This window comes from Vulpes vulpes, chromosome 11, assembly GCF_048418805.1.
Source record: "Vulpes vulpes isolate BD-2025 chromosome 11, VulVul3, whole genome shotgun sequence".
NCBI classification, from domain to species: Eukaryota; Metazoa; Chordata; class Mammalia; order Carnivora; family Canidae; genus Vulpes; species Vulpes vulpes.
Genome location: NC_132790.1, coordinates 19,248,533 through 19,270,086, shown reverse-complemented (window position 1 = coordinate 19,270,086; position 21,554 = coordinate 19,248,533). Strand labels below are relative to the sequence as shown.

At 37.7% G+C, this 21,554-nt stretch overlaps 1 protein-coding gene across 1 annotated transcript; it reads left to right on the top strand.

Annotated features, from left to right (window-relative positions):
- The first annotated feature begins 16,357 nt into the window (after positions 1–16,357).
- Positions 16,358–17,302, top strand: LOC140594505 (olfactory receptor 2D3-like). Its single transcript, XM_072727434.1, has one exon. The coding sequence runs from the start codon at positions 16,358–16,360 to the stop codon at positions 17,300–17,302; it is 945 nt and encodes a 314-aa protein (XP_072583535.1).
- Positions 17,303–21,554: the final 4,252 nt, after the last annotated feature.

The following is a 21,554-nucleotide window of genomic DNA, read 5'->3' as shown; positions in this document are numbered from 1 at the left end:
CTTAGGGGCCAACGCACAACTGGTGCTGTCCTTCCAGACTGGATCTGGAGGTTGCAGACATCATTCCCTCCCACACTTGATCCTTGATCCTTCACCAGGGACCCTGCAGCCCAGTTTCTGCCTCCTCTCTGCCCCGAGGTGAGAGTGGACAAGCTGGTGATGGGCCCCAAGCCATAGGAATCTTAGTACCCATTGGGGGTTGTGAGGTGGGCACGGCACTGTGAAAGGTAAATTTTGTCATTTGCTTTCTTGCACATCAATGTTGTTCCTTGCTGGACACCTAGAGACAACAATTCTATTCCCACTCTTCTCCAGGATCCCAGCCCAAAAATGCTTTCCCAGACTTTCTTCTTCAGGTATGGGGCTCCTTCCAGAGAGATCACAGAGGTTGTGCTTCTTGCTGTGGAAAAGCAACTGCCTGATTCTCCCTTTGCCTCCTTGGTCAGGCCTTCAGCATCATGTTTGCCTCAGCTTGCATTTGTCCCACCCTCTCCCATTGAACAGGCAAGGGGCTAGAAGGAAACAGGAATCTTGCTTCAAACAATCCCGTCAAGAGCTCCTTGCTCTTGCGTCCTCTCTGGGTCTAGGAGATGTGAAGGAATCAGGACTGCGTGGTACCGCGTTCTAGGAAGGCAGCACTGCTGCCTCCAAGCCCCTGGTGAGTTAGGGCAGACAGTGGTGTGAGTGCAGTTACAGGCAGTGCTGGCCTTCTAGCCCTGAAGAGGATACTGGCGCCCACTACAGGTGCCCTCGCGCAAACATCCCATAGTGTGGTATCCTTCACATAAGGTCAGGCATGTGGGTGCCCACAACACCCAGCCTTGGTCAGTATCCAGTTGGCTCAGTACCCACTCTGGGACATCTTTGGTTGCTGTGAATGATATGGTGGCCATGAGGGTATGCAAATTAGAGTATGAAATACTTCAGTGAGTGTATCTGTGGTGATGGATGTCTGTGTTTATATAAGATATTGTGAAGCTGAGATTAAGTATAGGTAACATGTGGTGTGTATGTGACAAGGAATAATGCCGTGTGCGGAATGTGAGTGTGTGAGACACAGTCCCTCAGAGAAGATGTCTGGAAAGGCCATACTAGTGACAATACTACTAGGGCCTCAGAGGATGGAAGATGCATTCCCTGTTCCTTCAATTTGAGGGCACAGCTATACTTTCAAATCTCTTCCTGTATTTCTTCCTTCTGCTTTTTCTCCACATGTCTAGATTCCTGTCCTCTCAGCTTAGCTTCTGTTCCCTGAATTCTTCTGATTTCTATTCTCTTTATTGTTTTTCCCACTCTGATTTTTTCTTCTTCCTTTTTTCTCTAAATTCAATAACATAACATCAAAGTTTAATTAATTAGTAAAGTTGACAAAGTTAAATGGATTCTTTAAGACTGTGAAACAGTAATAGTCCCGGGCCTTCTTTGGAAAGTAAAAGATACTATATTTCATCTTATTTATCTCCTTTTCCATTGATTTTTATTACGCCTCTGTTTCAAGGTTTCCCAATCCACATATACACATATTTATGTAAATGTACAAGTCCTACCTTTAAGGGAGAGAGAATCATTCTTCAAATGTACTGTGCAGTCTCTACATGATGCTAAATTTTTGTTGTGGTTAAGGGTTTATTCATTTGGTAAGGATATTCTTTAATGGAATTATCTCTAGAGGGACAAAAAGATATACAGCCTGCTCATGCGCACACGCACGCATACACACACACAGACACACACACACACACACACAACCCCATATGTTGTTCATACCCAAACATGTTATTTTGCAACCCATTTTTTTAACTCAACAATCTGAACAACATCTTTCTATGGAAAATATAGATCTACTTACTTTTAATGACTTAAGGTTAGTGTATCGTGATCACAGCAGCCATTTCTTTCAATGGAGTTGTCAGGCATTGTGCGAACTAGTTTCCATTAAGTGCTTAATTTAATCTGTACATCCATACTATGAATTTGTGGTGTTATATCCATTTAACACTAGGAAACAGGAGGTATAACGGAGCTAAATCAACTGGCCAAGGCCAAAGAGCTAAGCAGCAGAGGGAAAGAATTCAACCTATGTCTGTAAAATTCACACATCTGTACTGTTACCCATTTCTCTATGGTATAGAGTATATTGTATAGGAAAATTATTTATTTAGTGCACCTACTGTTAGACTGTAAATTGTTTTATCCTGGTAACAATCCTATACATGAATAACCTTTGAAGCAAAGTTTTATGCATACTTATTTTGAAAATGTAAAATGCTAAAAATAGCATCGTTCAGAAACAAAAGGCAGGTCCATTTTGTAAATTTTTACTACTTTCAGATTGCCTTCCAAAGAGATTTTATAAATGATACAGGCCTACATTTTTCATATCTGCCCTATTCTCAAAAATACAGTGGATGATTTCAATCTATTTCACCTTTGCTACTCTAATGTGAGAGATACAATAGCTATTATTTTTTGTTTCTCTAAGTGAGGATGAACATTCTTTACAGAGTCAGTCTTGGGGTATTTACATTTCTTTGAATTGTGTGTTTAACATCCTGTTTGCATCATTTTCATCGCTATTCCTTTTATTCTTTTCAGAAGCTCTTTGATGTCCTATTTTTCTATTTGTTGTTTATATGTTAAATACATATGTTCTTTATTTAACTGCTCTTTTTTACATTGTTTTTTAATAACCTTAACTAAAGATTATAGTTTTCATGTCGTCCTTAGGAGGTCCTTTCCCACAAAAAGATCACAGACAGTATTCACTTACATTTTCTACTAGTAATAGTATGACGTCTTTGGTTTTGTTTTGTCTTACACTGAGATATTTAATCCATCTGGATTTGAGGAGAGATTCAGAATTGTTGTGATAGTGTTTTGTTTCCAAACAGATAGCCAGATATCCTAACACCAATTTTAAGTAATACACCTGTCTCTCTTAAGGTAGATGAGACTTGTATCATTCGTTTCCTTAAATTCTTGATTTTGATTCTTGTCTACATTATTTCATTGACATTTTGGTTTTTGAGCGAATGCAATACATATAAATTAATCAGATTTAACCGTATATCTTAATGTCAGGTAGGTTAAATTTCCCACCCTCACCCCTACCACAGTGGGTTTTTCAAATATTTACTGTCTCAAAATGTTTTTCAAGTATTTACTGTGAAGAGTTTCACAAGTATTCTTCTGGATAAACTTCAGAATTACCTTGTTAAAGTTCCCATCAGAAATGCGTATGGATTTTGATTATAATTGCACTTGATTTTAGCATGTTTCTGGCGAGTGCTTCTCAAAATATGGTCCATGAAATAATCACATCAAAATCATCAAGAATACTTGTTAGAAAGGCAGATTTCGTTGTTCCACCACCAACCTATTGAAAATCTCCGGAGCCCAGAAATATTTACTTTTGACAAACTCTCACAGAATTAGTGAGAACACTTTATATATGAGAAACAAGGATTTAGGAAGCATTCATAATATTTCAATTTCCCATCTGGGAATTAGGGGTCTTTCTCCATGTATTCATGTTGATGTCTATGATCCTCATTGGAGTATAATTTTCCCCTTGCTTTGATTTTTACCATTTCTGTTAACATGACAACTGAATATTTGGAAGAGGATGCTGTTATAAACTGGAGCTACATTTAATAAATTCTCTCATAGTTCTCATTAATAGATAAAAAAGCATACATGAAACTAGTTTGTTGATAGATTTCTTATTGTTTCCAATCAGTTTTCACTATTTTATTAGGATTTCCAGGCAAAATAATATTCACTTACAAATAATGATGTTACCATTCCTTTCCAGTCCTTGCACCTCGTAATTCTAGTTTCTACTTCTAATTTCTATTGCATTAACTCTTTGCAAACAGGTATCTTTTCTGAACCCAGAATTTAATGTGAATGTTTTAACATTTCACCATTAAGCATGATGCTAGTTTTTGTTTTCAAATAATATGTAACATCATAAAAGGCAGTATATTCAAATTCCTTTTAAAATGATGCATACCGGGGAGCCTGTGCGGCTCAGTCGTTTGAGCATCTAGCTTTGGCTCAGGTCATGATCTTGGGGTCTCGGGATCTGGCCCCAAGTCAGACTCCCTGCTCCATGGGAGCTTGCTTCTCCCTTTCCCTCATCTGCTCACCTTCAATTTGCTTGTTTGAGCGCTCTCTCTCTCTCTTTCAAATAAATAAGTAAAATCTTAAAAAAAAAATAAAATGATATACACCTAAGTTCCTATTTTACTTAAAATGCTCCTTAATAATGAAAGTAAACTTTATTAAATGCCTTTTACAGCATCTACTGAGATTATTTTATCCTCATTTTGACCTGTTAATAGGAAGAAATGCTGTAATAAACTTCCGAATAATCAGTTCATCTGTGCATTCATGGGAAAAATTCAATAGATAGTGATACATAAAGAAACAAAAAATAAAGTCTTTTGGAATACTGCAGTGCCCTATAGGCTTTTATTTATTTTTAATTTTAATTCAGGTATAATTAACATACAATGCTACATTAGTTTCAAGAGTGAAATAAAGTGATTCAAATTTCTGTATATTACTCAGTGTTCATCATGATAAGGATACTCTTAATCGCCTTCACCTACTTCTCTCCTCCCCCCGCTAACCCCCCTTTTGTAACCATTAGTTCTCTATAATTGAGTCTATTTTTTGGTCTCTTTTTCTTTTTTTTTTAAGATTTATTTATTTACTTATGATAGACAGAGAGAGAGAGAAAGGCAGAGACACAGGCAGAGGGAGAAGCAGGCTCCATGCCGGGAGCCCGACATGGGACACAATCCTGGCACTCCAGGATCGCACCCTGGGCCAAAGGCAGGCACCAAACCGCTAAGCCACCCAGGGATCCCTCTTTTTCTTTATTTTTTCTGTTGATGAGCATTTGGGCTGCTTCCATAATTTGAGTATTGTAAATAATGCTGCAGTAAACACACTGGTGCATGTATCTATTCAAATTAGTGTTTTTGCATTCTTTAAGTAAATACCGTGTTATGGAATTACTGGATCATATGATAATACCGGTTTTAGTTTTTGAGTCACCTCCATACTGTTTTTCACAAGTGGCTGCACAATTTGCTTTCCCACCAACAGTGTATAAGGGGTTCTTTTGTTATTAGTTTATTTTTGCTTTTGTTACACTCAGGAGACATTTCTAGAAAGATCCTGCTATTTTTCATCATATTAACTTATGATTATTTGTATTTCTTTGGTGCTGTTTGTTATTTCTCCTCTCTCGGTTATAATTTTATTTATTTGGGTCCTTTCTATGTTCCTTTTCATAAGTCTGGCTAAGGGTTCATCAATTTTACAATTTTTTTCAAAGAACCAGCTCCTGGGTTGATTGATCTGTTCTATTGTCTTTTTAGTATCTCTATCATTGATTTTCATTCTAATCTTTATTATTTCCCTTCTTAAGCTGGCTTTAACCTTAAAATGATGTTCCTGTTCTAGCTCCATTAGCTGTAAGGTTAGCATGTTTATTGGTATTTTTCTTCCTACTTGAGGTAGGACTATATTGCTTTAAACTTCCCTCTTAGAAAAGCTTTTGCTGCATCCCAAATATTTATGACCATTGTGTTTTTATTTTTGATGGTCTCCATGTGTTCTTTATTTCCTCTATGAGGAAATGTTTTCTTTTTATTTTGTATTAGTTGTTTTCTTTAATAATAAATTTATTTTTTATTGGTGTTCAATTAGTCAACATACAGAATAACACCCAGTGCTCATCCTGTCAAGTGCCCCCCACAGTGCCAGTCACCCATTCACCCCCACCCCTGCCCTCCTCCCTTTCTACCACCCCTAGTTCATTTACCAGAGTTAGGAGTATTCGTGTTCTGTCTCCCTTTCTGATATTTCCTACCCATTTCTTCTCCCTTCCCTTCTATTCCCTTTCACTATTATTTATATTCCCCAAATGAATGAGAACATACACTGTTTGTCCTTCTCTGATTGACTTATTTCACTCAGCATAATACCCTCCAGTTCCATCCACGTTGAAGCAAATGGTGGGTAATTGTCGTTTCTAATGGCTGAGGAATATTCCATTGTATACATAAACCACATCTTCTTTATCCATTCATCTTTCAATGGACACCAAGGCTCCTTCCACAGTTTGGCTATTGTGGACATTGTTGCTAGAAACATCGGAGTGCAGGTGTCCCGGCGTTTCATTGCATCGGCATCTTTGGGGTAAATCCCCAGCAGTGGAATTGCTGGGTCATAGGGCAGTTCTATTTTTAACTCTTTGAGGAACCTCCACACAGTTTTCCAGAGTGGCTGCACCAATTCACATTCCCACCAACAGTGTAAGAGGGTTCCCTTTTCTCCGCATCCTCTCCAACATTTCTGGTTTCCTGCCTTGTTACTTTTCCCCATTCTCACTGGTGTGAGGTGGTATCTCATTGTGGTTTTGAATTGTACTTCCCAGATGGCAGTGATGCAGAGCATTTTCTCATGTGCTTGTTGGCCATGTCTGTGTCTTCCTCTGTGAGATTTCTGTTCATGTCTTTTGCCCATTCATGATTGGATTGTTTGTTTCCTTGGTGTTGAGTTTAATAAGTTCTTTATAGATCTTGGAAACTAGCCCTTTATGTGATACATCATTTGCAAATATCTTCTCCCATCCTGTAGGTTGTCTTTGAGTTTTGTTGACTGTATCCTTTGCGGTGTAAAAGATTCTTATCTTGATGAAGTCCCAATAGTTCATTTTTGCTTTTGTTTCTTTTGCCTTTGTGGATGTATCTTGCAAGAAGTTACTGTGGCCAAGTTCAAAAAGGGTGTTGCCTGTGTTCTCCTCTAGGATTTTGATGGAATCTTGTCTAACAGATCTTTCACCATTTTGAGTTTATCTTTGTGTATGGTGCAAGAGAGTCGTCTAGTTTCATTCTTCTGCATGTGGATGTCCAATTTTCCCAGCACCGTTTATTGAAGAGACTGTCTTTCTTCCAGTGGATAGTCTTTCCTCCTTTATCGAGTATTAGTTGACCATAAAGTTGAGGGTCCACTTCTGGAATCGCCTTTCTGTTCCTTTGATCTATGTGTCTGTTTTTGTGCCTGTACCCCACTGTCTTGACCACAGCTTTGAAGTATTACCTGAAATCTGAAGCATTCCATCTCTTTCTATCTTTCCAAACAGCTTTAGGAGAATAGGTATGGTTTCTTTTTTAAACGTTTGATAGGATTCCCCAGGAAAGCCATCTGGCCCTGGACTCTTGTGTCTTGGGAGGTTTTTGATGACTGCTTCAATTTCCTCCCTGGTTATTGTCCTGTTCAGGTTTTCTATTTCTTCCTGTTCCAGTTTTGGTAATTTGTGGCTTTCCAGAAATGCGTCCATTCTTCTAGATTGCCTAATTTATTGGCATATAGCTGTTCAAAATATTTTTTTAAAATCGTTTGTATTTCCTTGGTGTTGGTAGTGATCTCTCCTTTCTCATTCATAATTTTAATAATTTGAGTCTTCTCTCTCTTCTTTTTAATAAGGCTGGCTAATGGTTTATCTATCTTATTAATTCTTTCAAAGAACCAACTCCTGGTTTTGTTGATCTATTCCACAGTTCTTTTGGTCTCAATTTTGTTGAGTTCTGCTCGAATCTTAGTTAACTCTCTTCTTCTGCTGGGCGTAGGATCTATTTGCTGTTTTTTCTCTAGCTCCTTTAGGTGTAAGGTTAGCTTTTGTATTTGAGTTCTTTCCATTTTTTGGATGGATGCTTGTATTGCGATGTATTTCCCCCTCAGGACTGCTTTTGCTGCATCCCAAAGATTTTGAATGGTTGCATCTTCATTCTCATTAGTTTCCATGAAACTTTTTAATTCTTCCTTAATTTCCTGGTTGACCCTTCCTTTCATTTTTAGCAAGATGGTCCTTAACCTCCATGTGTTTGAAGTCCTTCCAAACTTCTTGTTGTGATTTAGTTCTAATTTCAAGGCATTATGGTCTGAGAATATGCAGAGGACAATCCCAGTCTTTTGGTATCGGTTAAACCTGATTTGTGACCCAGTATGTGGTCTATTCTGGAGAAAGTTCCATGTGCACTTGAGAAGATGTTTTCATATTCTATCTGTTCTTTCCTTCTTTCTTTCTTTCTTTCTTTCTTTCTTTCTTTCTTTCTCTCTTTCTTCTTTCAAGATCATGCACACAACTAGCTGGGAAGGGAAAATAGATGGAGAGGAAGTGAGTCGTAGGCTGACTCCATGTTCAGATGGAGCCCAATGTGGGGCTCAATCATGAGCCTAGATAATGACCTGTGCCGAAATCAAGAGTCAGATGTTCAACTGACTGAGGTACCCCGAGCCTCCATTTCTAATTTGATTTCTTGATTCACCTATTCATTGTGTAATAGCATGATATTTAGCTTCCATGTATTTGTCCTCTTTCCAGATATCTTCTTTTATTTGCTTTTTAGTCATCATATTGTGGATGGAAACATGTATGTTATGACTCCACTGTTTTTTATTTTCATAAGACTTATTTTGTGGGCTAATGTGTGATCTATACTGGAGATTGTTTAATGTGCACTTGAAAAGAATGTGTATTCTTCTGTTTTAGGATGGTTTGTTCTGAACATATCAGTTAGATCTATCTGGTCCAATCTGTCACTGAAAAGCACTGATTCCTTGTTGATTTTATGTTTGGATGATCTATCCAAAGATCTATCATTCTTAGTCTCTTGTTTTTAAGTTTATTTTGTCTGATAGAAGTATTCCTACCATGGCTCTCTTACACTTCCAATTGTATGATAAATGTTTTCCTATCTATTCGCTTTCAATCTAATCTTAATGTATCTTTAGGTCTGAACTGAGTCTCTTGTAGGCAGCATATAGATGGGTCTAGTTTTGTTTTTTTTTATCCATTCTGTCCCCTGTGTCTTTTCATTGGAGCAATTAGTCCATTCACATTCAAAGTAGTTATTGATAGATATGTATTTATGACCATTATGTGGCTGTTTTTGTAGATTTTCTCTTATCCTTTCTTCTCTTGCCCTCTTTCACGGTTTGTTGGCTTTCATTAGTGATACACTCAGATTCTTTTCTCTTTATTCTTTGCATATCTTATTAATGCCTTTGATTTGTGGTTACCATTTCATTTGTAATAAACTGCTATTTGCAGCATCTCCTGCAAATAGCAGTTTATATTAAGTTGATAGTTGCTTCTGCTTGGACCCACTCTTTATTTCAATCAGCGCCCCACATGTAGACACACGTTTTAGTTATATGGTGTCATATTTTACAGCCTTTCATTTTGTGAATCCCTTCACTGATTTTTACAGATTTTTAAATTTGTACTGGTTTTCCGCTTCCTATTCCTTGTATTCTCACTTACGGTCTTTACTTTCCACTCAAGCAGTCTCGGTAATGTTTCTTGTAGAGGTGGTTCAGTGATGCTGAACTCTTTCAGTTTCTATTTGTGTGAGAAACTCTTTATCTCCTATTCTGAATGATAACCTTGCTGGATAGAATATTCTTAGCTGCAGATTTTTCCCTTTAAGCACTTTGAATTTATCAGTCACTACCTCATGGCCTACAAGGTTTCTGCTGATATGCTGATAACCTTACGGGATATCCCCTGTAACTGTCTTCTTTTGTCTTACTTTTTTTTCTTTCCTTTTGCCATTTTAATTGCTATGTATCTTGTTGTGGAGCTCCTTCAGTTGACTTTATTGGAGGATGTCTGTGTCTCCTGAATCTAGATTTCTGTTTCTTCCCAAGATATTGTAAGTTTTCAGCTCTTACTTCTTCAGTAAATGTTCTGCCCCCTTTTCTCTCTCTTCTCCTTCTGGAATTCCAGAATCCAACTGTTATTAGGCTCAATGGAGTCACCAAGTTCTCCATGTCTATTCCCTTTTTTGATAATTTTTTTCTCACATTTGCTCATCTTGATTAATTTCCATTACTCTGTCTTATTGCTGATTAATTCATTTCTCTCCTCTTCCAGCCTACTATTTATTCCATCCAGTGTATTTTTATTTTCATTTATTGTATTCTTTGTCTCTGATGGATATGTTTTTATCTCTTTCTTAAGCTTCTCACTGACGTTCTCCATTCTTTTCTCAAGATCAGTGAGTGTCTTTATGATCATTAGTTTAATTCTCGGTGTCTATCAGATAAATAGTATCTGTTTTGCTTAGATCTCTTGCTGTTGTTTGGTCCTGTTCTTTCACTTGGGACCTATTACTCTGTGTTTTCAGTTTGGCTTACTCTCTGTGTCTGTTTTCTGTTTTAGAAATGTCAGCTATGTCTCTATATCTTTTGAAGGCTTTATGAAGCCTGCAATGCAGTGTCTGTCCTGCAGTGCAGTGTCTCCAGTTCTTCAGGACCTGGTGCTTCAGAAAGTGTCCTTTATCTGAGTTGTTTATGTCCTGCTTTTAGTCCTGGCCACTTTTCCCCCATAGTCCAGTAGTCTGCAGAGGACTCTCCTTCACTGTTGTGTGCAGTGTTTAGTCCCCAGTCAAGTGGGGAACATTTTAACAAAGTGATATGCTGGTCTCCTTGTGAAATGAGACCTGCTGCTGCCAAAACTGAGGTCCTACAAAATGTGTGGGTCAGGAGATGAGGTGTTGCTGGGGTTCAGGTAACTCTGGGGGGGGTCTCCCATGGAGCCAAGACTGAGGCAGGTGTGACCCTAAGGATCACACTGCCAATGTGTGGGTGTAAGAGTCAGCACTGTGCAGGTTCCTGCAGGTGACCTGTGTTTATGGTGGAAGTGAGAGGAAAAATGGTACCTGTCAGCTCCTGTGTTCCTAGAGGGGTCTCCCTGTGAGCCTGTCTATCTGTGGCATACTTTGAGATGAATAAATAACTCTCCAACCTGACTGCCCCCATAGTTTTTCAAACTACTGGATACAACATACATGCTGTATCTTCCCTGGCTGTTTGTTGTGCTATCTCTTCAAAGGTGGACACTCTGCTTCCTCACCCTGCCTGGTTTATCCTAGAGCCTAGTTTGCCAATTTTATTAAATTCTAGGCTGTCGTTGGAATTTAATGGTTCTGAGAACTCAAAAGATTGCCCCCCCCCTTCAAAGCCAAATGGTACGTGGCTTCATCTTTTCCAAGCAAGCTCCCTGGTGTGACTGCTTTTTGCCCTTCTCTGCACCTCCTCACTTCCACAGTCCATTTCATTCCCAAAGTGTGACTTCACCCTTCCTACCTTCTCAGTGTGGCTTCTTTTATACATGAGGTTTGGAATTTGTTCTTCAATCTTCAGGTCATTTTCTGGGTTATTAAACGATATACGTGTTATCTAGTTGTATCCATGGGATAAGGAGAGTTTAAGGTCTCTTCCTTTTAATTAGATTCTGTTACCATTTACTTTTAATGGAATTATGAATACAATTGGGTTTACGTCTACCATCTTGTTATTCGCTTTCCATTTTTTCCCATGTATTCCTTGTTCTTTTCCTCTCTCTTGCCTCCTGTTTGAGTACTTTTTATTATTCCATTTTATGTGTGCTATTTGATTTTTTGCTATACCTATTTTTTTATATATTGAAGTTTGGAGTATTCATCATAGTTTTATTCCTAAGACCTGTCCTCTGAGAGGTAGCAACCCATTGCCAGGTGTTTTCACTGAAGCTCTGCCACTCTAGATGACTGAAATTCCAAAATCTTGCTGCCTTACCTGGGCTTCCTAATAATTGCTTTTTGAGGGGCATGCTCTGTCTTAACCGCTGCCTGCCTGTCTTAATGAACAGCGAAAACTTGTTCAGATTCCTAAAGCTCCTTTACTGTTCATTTCCTTCCTTTCTGATGCTCTCTTTCACTGTTTCCAAATGTTTTGGCCCTCATCAGTATGCATCTCTTTCTCCTCAGCTCGGTGAGGCCATTTTCCTCTGCTTAGGTTTCAGCTCCATGGACCATGGTTCTGAGAATGCCTCTAGGCATAAAGTTAGTAGGACCATGGAACTCAGCTGATTTATTGCCTTGCTGCATAGGAAATCTTTCTGAATTAGCTTTTACCCAATGTCTGAATATAGTTGTTCCATATTTCGTTTTATATTTGCTTCTAACAAGAGGCCTGGTCCTATAGCAGTTACTTAATAAAGACTAAAATCAGATCCATTGATGTAACTTTCATTTAGGGCATCCTCAACTAAGTGCGGTGTAGAATTTTCATGTTTATATTTTTCCAATAATGACAGTAGATTGTGATCTATTAAAAAACGACATTTAAAAAAACATTAAAAAAGAAAAAAATAACCCACCCATAATTCCAAAACCGAGAATCGATCACTCCCAACATTTTAGAAATTATTTTTTCAGTCCCTCTGTACATTCTGAAAACATATTAACATTGGTCCCTAAACATAGCAAAATCGCATTTGGTAAGTACCAATGGAAGGTGATTGTCATTATTTTTATTAAACATATTGATTTTATCTGTAGGATATAGATGAAATAGTAATGCACAGGTAACAGCTAGATGATCAAATGAAGGGAAAAAGAAGGTGACAAACATTAGATTACTGTCAGTGCTGAGAACAGTTGTTACCTGCGGAATTTCAGAAATAATTGTGGGATGGGTGCCTAGGTGGCTCAATTGGTTAAGTGTGTGCCTTTGACTCAGGTCATGATCCCGAGTCCTGGGATAGAGCCTGGTTTTTGGCTCCTTGCTCAGTAGGTAATCTGGTTCTCCCTCTCCATCTCCCCCTCTCCCTTGCTCATGCTCTCTCTCCCTCTCTGTCACAAATAAATAAATAAAACATTTTTTTAAAAATTTCTTTTTCCTTTTTTAAATAAATTTATTTTTTATTGGTTTTCAATCTGTCAACATACAGAATAACACCCAGTGCTCATCCCATCAAGTGCCCACCTCAGTGCCCGCTACCCAGTCACCCAAACCCCCGCCCACCTCCCCTTCCACCACTACTAGTTCGTTTCCCAGAGTTAGGAATCTTTCATGTTCTGTCTCCCTTTCTGATATTTCCCACTTATTTTTCTCCTTTCCCTTTTATTCCTTTTCACTATTTTTTATATTCCCCAAATGAATGAGACCATATGATTTTTGTCCTTCTCTGACTGACTTATTTCATTCAGCATAATACCCTCCAGTTCCATCCACATCGAAGCAAATGGTGGGTATTTGTCGTTTCTAATGGCTGAGTAATATTAATTGTGAAAGTGGGCATGGTTCTTTGAATAGCTATATGCACTATGCTATACAGTACCTCTCTAGGACTTACTCATTTTACATAACTGAAACATAGTATCCTTTTACTAATACCTAACTTGATTAATATTTGCCTCCTTCTCCAAGCCCCTGGCAATCACTGAACTGTTATCTGCTTCTAGGAAATAGACTATTTTGCATAGGTGATATAATGTAGTATTTTTCCTTCTGTGTTTGGCATATTTCACTTAGCTAATGTCTCCAGGTTCATCCATGTATCACAAGTGGAAGAATTTCCTTCCTTTATTAAAGGTGAATAATATTCTATTGTGTGTACAGTCAACATTTCCTTGATCCATTTGTCAATGGACGTTTAAATTGCTCCTATGTCTTGATTGTTATGAATCATGCTGCACTGAACATGGGCGTTCAGATATTTAATTTGAGACCCTGATTTCAATTCCCTTGAATATGTACTTAGAAGTGAGATTATTATATTATGTGATAGGTCTATGCTTAATTTTTGAGAAACCTCCCAATCATTTTCTTCAGTAGCTGTACCAATATACATTTCCACCAATGATGTATGAGGGTTTCCTTGTCTCCATTTTCTTCCCAACACTAGTCACCTTCCGGGTTTTTTAAAAGACATTTTTATAATAACCATTTTAACAGGGGTAATGTAATATATGTCATTGTGGTTTTAATTTCACTTCCATGATGATTAGTGATGATGTACAACTTTTCATGTACCTGTTGGCCATCTATATGTCATCTCTAAAAAAAATTATTATTCATGCATCTTGTCCATTTAAAACATTGGATTATTTGCTCTTTTTGTCATTGAGGTATATATGAGTACTTTTGTATATTTCAGATATTAGCTCTCTATCAGATATATGGTTGGTAATAATTTACTCTTATTTCATAGCTTGCCTTTTTATTTTGTTGATTGTTTCCTTTGCAGAAGGAACTAAAAGCAGAAGATTTTTATTTTGTTTTTTTAATCTCAATTTTCTATTCTTTGCTTTTGTTGTGGGTGCTTTAAGTGTCAAAACCAAAATTACTGCCAAATCTAGTGCCCAGAAGTATTCCCTATATTGCCTTCATGGAGTTATGCTTTCAGGTATTATGTTAAGTCTTTCACCCAATTTGGGTTGATTCTTGTAATTGATGTGAGATAAGGGTCCAATTTCATTGTTTTGCATGTGGATATCCAGTTTTCCCGACACCATTTATTGGAGAGACTGCCATTTCCTCATTGTGTATTCTTGGCACCCTCAGCACTGAAACCCAGCCTTGTGTAAGTTTATTTCTGAGTTCTTTATTATATTCCTTTTGTCTATGTCCATTTTTATCCATTATTATATAATATGACAAACATATTTTCTTGCGAATATTTTTCTGCAATTTAAACTACTTATCTAGAATAGATTCCTATAATTAGATTTCTAAATCGGATAATATTTTAGAATATTATATGATATTGGGCCTAGGGACTCAAAAACTCCTAATATTCTAGTTCTGGTCATTTCTTTCCTTAGAGTCCTACAAAAGAAACAAGACATATGAAAAATAACAGACTGCTTTTTATTAATGGCACTGGTCCCTATTGTCACTGAAGTTCAGAACTCTGATAAGCCTCAGTCGGGGTGGTCTACTATAAAGTCTTTCAAAATCTTCAACCTCCCTTACAGCTTAAGTGGAACATGGTCCAATGTATCAGTCCAGTTCCATGAAGAAGTGAGGAACTAGAACACGCATGACCTTTTAAAGCCCAGTAACCCTAGCCAGTAGTAAATTGGGACCAAGCTACATCCTAAAATGTCACAAATCAGATTTTTCCTCATAGGGAAGAAAGGATCAGTAAAAATGAAATCTTTCCCTCTCCATACTATTTAGAAAAATTGAGAACAAAATATACAAATATTTAAAGTTTAAGATATATTTGACGAGGTTATTTTCCAGACAGGTTGGACTAATTTTCCTACCCACTTGCATTGTACAAAACTGTCTTTTTTTCTGATCCTTCATTTTAAAGTTAATTCTGACATTTATTAATTGTATGATTGGGGGAAGGTAACAGAACTTTTCTGTGCCTCAATATTTTTTGTCTGCAGAGTGAGATTAATAATGTCTAACTTATAATGTTATTGGAACAATGTAATTATATAAAAGAGTCATGCCTGGCATGTGTTAAATTTTCAATAAAATACAAGGTTACTATTTTGTGATGTGATTGTTTTGTTAAAATCCTAGTTAATTTCCAGGGGGAAAATGTGTCTCTCGTTGTAGTTGTCCTTAATTAGTTATAATAATATCAAATATTCTTCTTATATTTAGTAGCTATTCACAGTTCCTCTTTGTAAGTAGTTCATTTTTTAGCCCATTATTTTTTGGGCTCAACAATTTTTTGATGTCTTATATGTAATATTAATGTAATAAAGACATTAACTTTGGTCTGACACCTCAAATATTTTCCTCAGTTTGTAGTTTATCTTAATTTTATTCATGATATTATTATTTCACAAAAGCTTTTCATTTTATGATGTAAATTCTACGTTTTCTTTCATAGTCTCTTTTGTTACTGACAGCTTTTCCGTCAGTCTGAGCCTGTCCAGATAGCACAAGTATTTTGACTTGTTTTCCTGGGTTTTTACTGTTTTACTTTTACCATTTTACTCTTTAATCAAAATGGAACAACACTTGGTATATTAAGTGATAGGCCACTATTTCTAAGCCAAGAAAAAAAAGCTGTTTTTAAGAGATCAAATTAAGTTTGATGCCTGTTTCACATTTTCAAGCATATGTTATAATTAAATATGTAGTATTTTGAACAGTTAGTGGTGAAGGTTTGCACAAGGTAATAGTGCTAACAGTACACACAGTCATTCTGTAACAATATGTGTACAGCTATTTAGAAAAATCCACACAAATTCCAATATCCTCATCACAGAACTAGCCCGGCAGGCTTTAACAATGTCATAATCTATAAATGGCACTGGAAAGAGGAGATTTTGAAAAAAAATGAAGGTGATTGAAATTACAACCACTAATAAGAAGAAAGATATACTATTTAGTATTAATTAGAATGACTTGGATAGCAAAAAGCTAGAAATACCCAATTTGATTATAAGCTGAGCTTTAAATGAGACTTCTACAAGATGTTACAAACCCAAAGGTTGGTCTTTTTATTTGTGCAAACAGGTAAACAGGCATAACCTCAATGGGGGAGGAAAACCAAACCTCTGTGGCTGAGTTTATTTTCCTGGGCCTTTCACAGGACTTGCAGACCCAGATCCTGCTGTTTGCTCTTTTTCTCATCGTTTATCTTTTGACTGTGCTTGGGAACCTGCTCATCATCATTCTCATCTTCATGGACTCTCGACTTCACACTCCCATGTACTTTTTTCTTAGACACCTCTCTTTCGCAGATCTCTGTCTTTCTAGCAGCATCGTCCCTCAAGTGTTGGCCCATTTCCTGGTAAAGAGGAAAACAATTTCTTTTCTTGGGTGTATGGCACAGATAGTTGTCTCCCTTATGATTGGGAGTACAGAGTGCGCACTGCTGGCAGTGATGTCTTATGACCGGTACGTGGCTGTCTGCAAGCCCCTGCACTACTCTAGCATCATGACCCAACAGGTGTGTCTCCAGTTGGCCATAGGATCCTGGGCCAGTGGAGCACTCATGTCTCTGGTGGATAACACCTTTACTTTCCAACTACCCTATCAAGGACAGAACATTATTAATCACTACTTTTGTGAACTTCCTGCCCTTCTGAAGGTGGCTTCAGCAGATACTTACAGCACAGAAATGACCATCTTTGCAATGGGTGTAGTCATGCTCTTAGTTCCTGTGTGCCTGATTCTGGTCTCCTACTGGAATATTATCTCCACCGTGATCCAGATGCAGTCTGGGGAGGGAAGGCTCAAGGCATTCTCTACCTGTGGCTCCCATCTCATTGTTGTTGTCCTCTTCTATGGATCAGCGATATTCAACTACATGAAGCCAAACTCCAAAATAATCAATGAAAGTGATAAAGTGATCTCTACATTCTATGCAGTGGTGACTCCGATATTGAACCCCATAATTTATAGCCTGAGAAATAAGGATGTTAAAGATGGTCTCAGAAAACTAGCCGGAAGAAAGCCCTTTTCTGAGAGATGGTGATCTCAGGGTCTGACTTTTATTTTACTTTATTTTAATTTTTTGAGAGAGTATTGCATGTGTGCTTGCTCTAGCAGGTTAGGGGAAGGGCAGAAGGAGAATTAGAGAGATAGAATCATAAGTAGGCTACACACCCAGGCCAGAGCTGACTCAGGGCTTGATCTCACAACCCTGACATCATGACCTGAGTCAAAATCAAGAGTCGGATGCTCTATTGCCTGAGCCACCCAAGCACCTCTGTGGGTCTGATTTTTAGAACTATTGTAATATTCTTAAAAGATGCACAGGACTGGGGAACTGGGGTGGCTCAATAACTGAGCCACACAGGTATCCCTGGAAGAGTCTTTAGTACTTGGATCACTCATGGCTCAAAGCATTTCAGCTTGTATAATAGCACAAAAGCCAAATACTTACTAGTGCATGATGTTTTCTCCTGAAAGCTTCAAAAAAATGAATTTATTTTATCTTGATATCCCCAATTTCATGTAAGCATAAAGTAGCAGAGTAAAAAGGAAATTTAACAGTCATGTACACAAACATAGTTCTGAGTCTTAAACTACTCTGTATCTTTCTACTGAGTGATTATCCAGCATTTGCCTAAAGAAGAATATATTCCTCCGTAACATCTTGGATCATGAGATGAATGAAAGATCTACTTTCATTTATACAGCTGACCAATAAACAGCATGTGCCAACCACCACATATTTGAAAATCCTCATACCACTTTTGACTCCCCCAAAACGTAACTTCTAATAGCCTTTTGCCTGGAAACCTTACCGATAACAGGAGCAGCAGTCAACTAACATGTATTTTGTATATATATTACACACTGTATTCTTACAACAAATAAGCAAGAGGAAAAAATGTTATTAAGAAGATCATAGGAAGTTTGCCTGGGAGGCTCAGCGGTTTAGCGCCGGCTTCAGCCCAGGGTGTGATCCTGGAATTCAGGATCCAGTCCCACGTCGGCCTCCCTGCATGGAGCCTGCTTCTCCCATCTGCCTCTCTCTCTCTCTCTCTCTCTCTCTCTCATGAATAAGTAAATAAAATCTTTTAAAAAAAGATCATAGGAGAAAGTACATTCACAGTACTGTACTGTACTGTACCAAAAAAAAAAAAAATCCATGTATAAGTGTACCTATGCAGTCCAAATCTGCATTGCTCAAGGGTCAACTATAGATAGTTTTTTGCTTTTACAAAGATCTTCCATATGGTAAGTCAAAATCAATGTTCTGGTACCTTGAACCAACCTTCTCTAGTTCTAGTCCGAGAGAAATTTCATTTTCCTCTACTATAGCCCTCTGAAGTCAGTTTCTGTATTGGCCCAAATTCAATTCTCACAGCCAATCACTTACTTGATTCTTTAAAGTTCCTATACCTAACATGCACTGGCACCCTGTATTCATTCTGGTCATCCTCCTTTGAATGATCTCATTTTATCCATAAATACCTCTTCCAAAAGCAAAAGAGAATTTAGGATTTTAGAAATTGGAATTTGCGAACGTGAAGCTGACCCCTACTTGGGTTTAGATGTCTGTAACCACATCTAACTGTGATTCAACTTCTCAAAAATAGTCGCTTCTGGGCTCCCCTTCAGTTTTCATGAACCCTTAGGACACACAATCTGCCTGACAGCCACCTATTTTACCCAAGCTTTCAATCAGTCACATTTTTAAAGGGGATTCAATGACAACTGTAAAACTTTTCTACACTTTCCATGGATATGAGTCCAGGAACAACAGACGTCAGGAGTCAGGAACTACTGATTCTACTGTAGAAGACCTCCCCAGTGAAGTAACGTCTGATAGCTAAATTTCTTCTTTCTTTCATTTATGCATCCATGCATTCATTTTAAAACCATTATTGAGCTCTTTTTATATTTTCGCCTATCTGACTTAGTTGTTTCCAATATACCCAGAACAGACACTGATGTATTATGTATTTCAATACAAATTTTTTGCAATCATTACTGTCCTTTTAAAATTACTGGAGCTGGACCACAATAGACAGATGCTAGTCTGGGGTGTGAGGACCAGAGAAAACTTTTATAGAAACTGCATCTGATACTTGAAGTGACATAGACAGGAGAAAGCACTAATAGGTGAAGTTGCTGATCTGGCTGCCCATGATGATCAAATGAGATCTATTTAACTAATGGGAAGGAAAATAAGGAAATGTAAACAGAAAATTTCAACACTAATTTAGAGAATTCTTGCCATGAAGAAGAAAGAAGAAGGTATGGCTGAGAAAGTGGGATTATGAGTTTATAAAAATTTTTAAATTCCTAGGTCACTTCCCTCTTTACTTTGAAGACTTTAACCCTTCGGTAACTGTCATCCCATGGCACACTATTTTGCTCATTTCATTATTGTTTAATGACATATGAAAGTCTTTGACATTGCCTAACAGTGGAACATGAGCTATGCTGTGTAGATTTTGATGTGCAATGTTTTTATTGTTTCGAATTTGAGTGGTATTTTGGAAGCAAAATTTATTTATTTTTATTTTTTAATATTTTGTTTATTCATGAGAGACACTGAGATAGAGGGAGGCGGAGACACAGGCAGAAGGAGAAGCAGGCTCCATGCAGGGAGCCTGATATGGGACTCGATCCCAGGACTCCAGGATCTTGCCCTGGGCCAAAGGTGGGCGCTAAACCGCTGAGCCACCCAGGGATCCCCATAGAAGCAAAGTTTAAATTTCAAATTAGTTCAGAATTTTTTTTCTGTTTGTGTTAAATTGTAGTTTTCAGTCTGATAACAAGTGTGGTCTCTACACAGGTAGATACTTTTTATTTGAGGCAGTATTTGTATAACCTAATATCTAGTAGCTTTTGGAAACCTTTCGTAAGTGCATGAGTAGAAATTATATTCTGTCTCGTTTTCTATATCTCACTAAGCACATTTTCATCTGTACTCCATTATTACTTACTTGTTTACATTATCTGTTAAGGATTGAGAAAGCTGCCATAGTCTCCCCTGTTTCTGGTATGTCATTGTTGATTTCATCTTTTGTTTTCTGAGGATTTTGCAATAAAGTATATTCCAGGTATGTTTTTGGTACATGTAGTAAGTTATATTTCATTATCAGTTGTACCTTCAGTCATTTTTTTCTTGTTTGTCTACTTTAATGCATTTGTCCTTTAATTCATTATATCCTTGCATATTGTTTATTTTGCTGCAATGGGAGCTGGTCTTTATTTATCATGTAACATTGAGCTCCTATTTCTTGAAAGTCAAGACAAAAGTCAACCAACAAAAGCTGATAAAAAGGTTTATATGGGAAAAAAGATTACATGTAGGGACGCCTGGGTGGCTCAACAGTTGAGCGTCTGCCTTTGGCTCAGGGCGTGATCCTGGATCCAGTATTGAGTCCCGGCATTGGGCTCCTTGTGGGGGGCCTGCTTCTTTCTCTGCATTTCTATACCTCTCTCTCTCTCTCTCTCTCTGTCTCTCATGAATAAATAAATAAAATCTTTAAATAAAAAGGTTTAAAAGGGTTTATATGTAATACATTTTAATTCTTTCTGTCGTGTGACACTATCTTGAGTCTGTGTTTCCTTTTCTGATCACCTATAGCCACATGGGATCAAATAAAACCAGTCTCTACATTCCATGGCTCCTTGGATAAACTTGGTTATTCTGAGTCTGGAAATGAAATGAAGCTATACTGTAATATATGGAAGATTCTTCCAGTATACTAAAATCATCGTGGGTGTGGACCGCTTGTGGTTAGGACACATTCAGGTCTCCTCCTCAGGAGTCACGCCTAACTGATGCTTCACCTTCCTTGATTTTCTCTTTCCTGCCCTTTCATTCTGCAGAAAACATACCCTGGTTCACCTCAGCACCTTTCTTTCAGCGTTAAGAACCCCTCTTCAGAAATGCTTGGCCAGGCTTCTTTTTTAGTACCGCTGACTGGTGAAGAAAGAGAGTAGGAGCCAAAAAGTGCAGCTGTGATTTTGAACATTCTCTATAGAGCAACGAAAATTAGAGGATATATAGATATGTATGTTGTGCCTCCTTTCTCAGGCTGAAGAAAGGTTGGTATTCTTCCAACATATTGTGAATCCTTAGACCCTTTTTTTTTTTTAACATTTTGGAAGATACAGCTTCTAATTTGCAACAAGTATAAGAAAGGTGGAGAATAAATCCATAGGGGATTCTTTCTAAGAGTGTAATAGAAGTCTAAATAACATCTGGAGCCTTCTGCCTTCCTGGAACAAGAGTACCCAGTCAAATCCTGGGCATAAGA

Coding starts and splice junctions, on each gene's coding strand:
- LOC140594505 (XM_072727434.1), top strand. CDS start 16,358: ATGGGGGAGGAAAACCAAACCTCTGTGGCTGAGTTTATTTTCCTGGGC.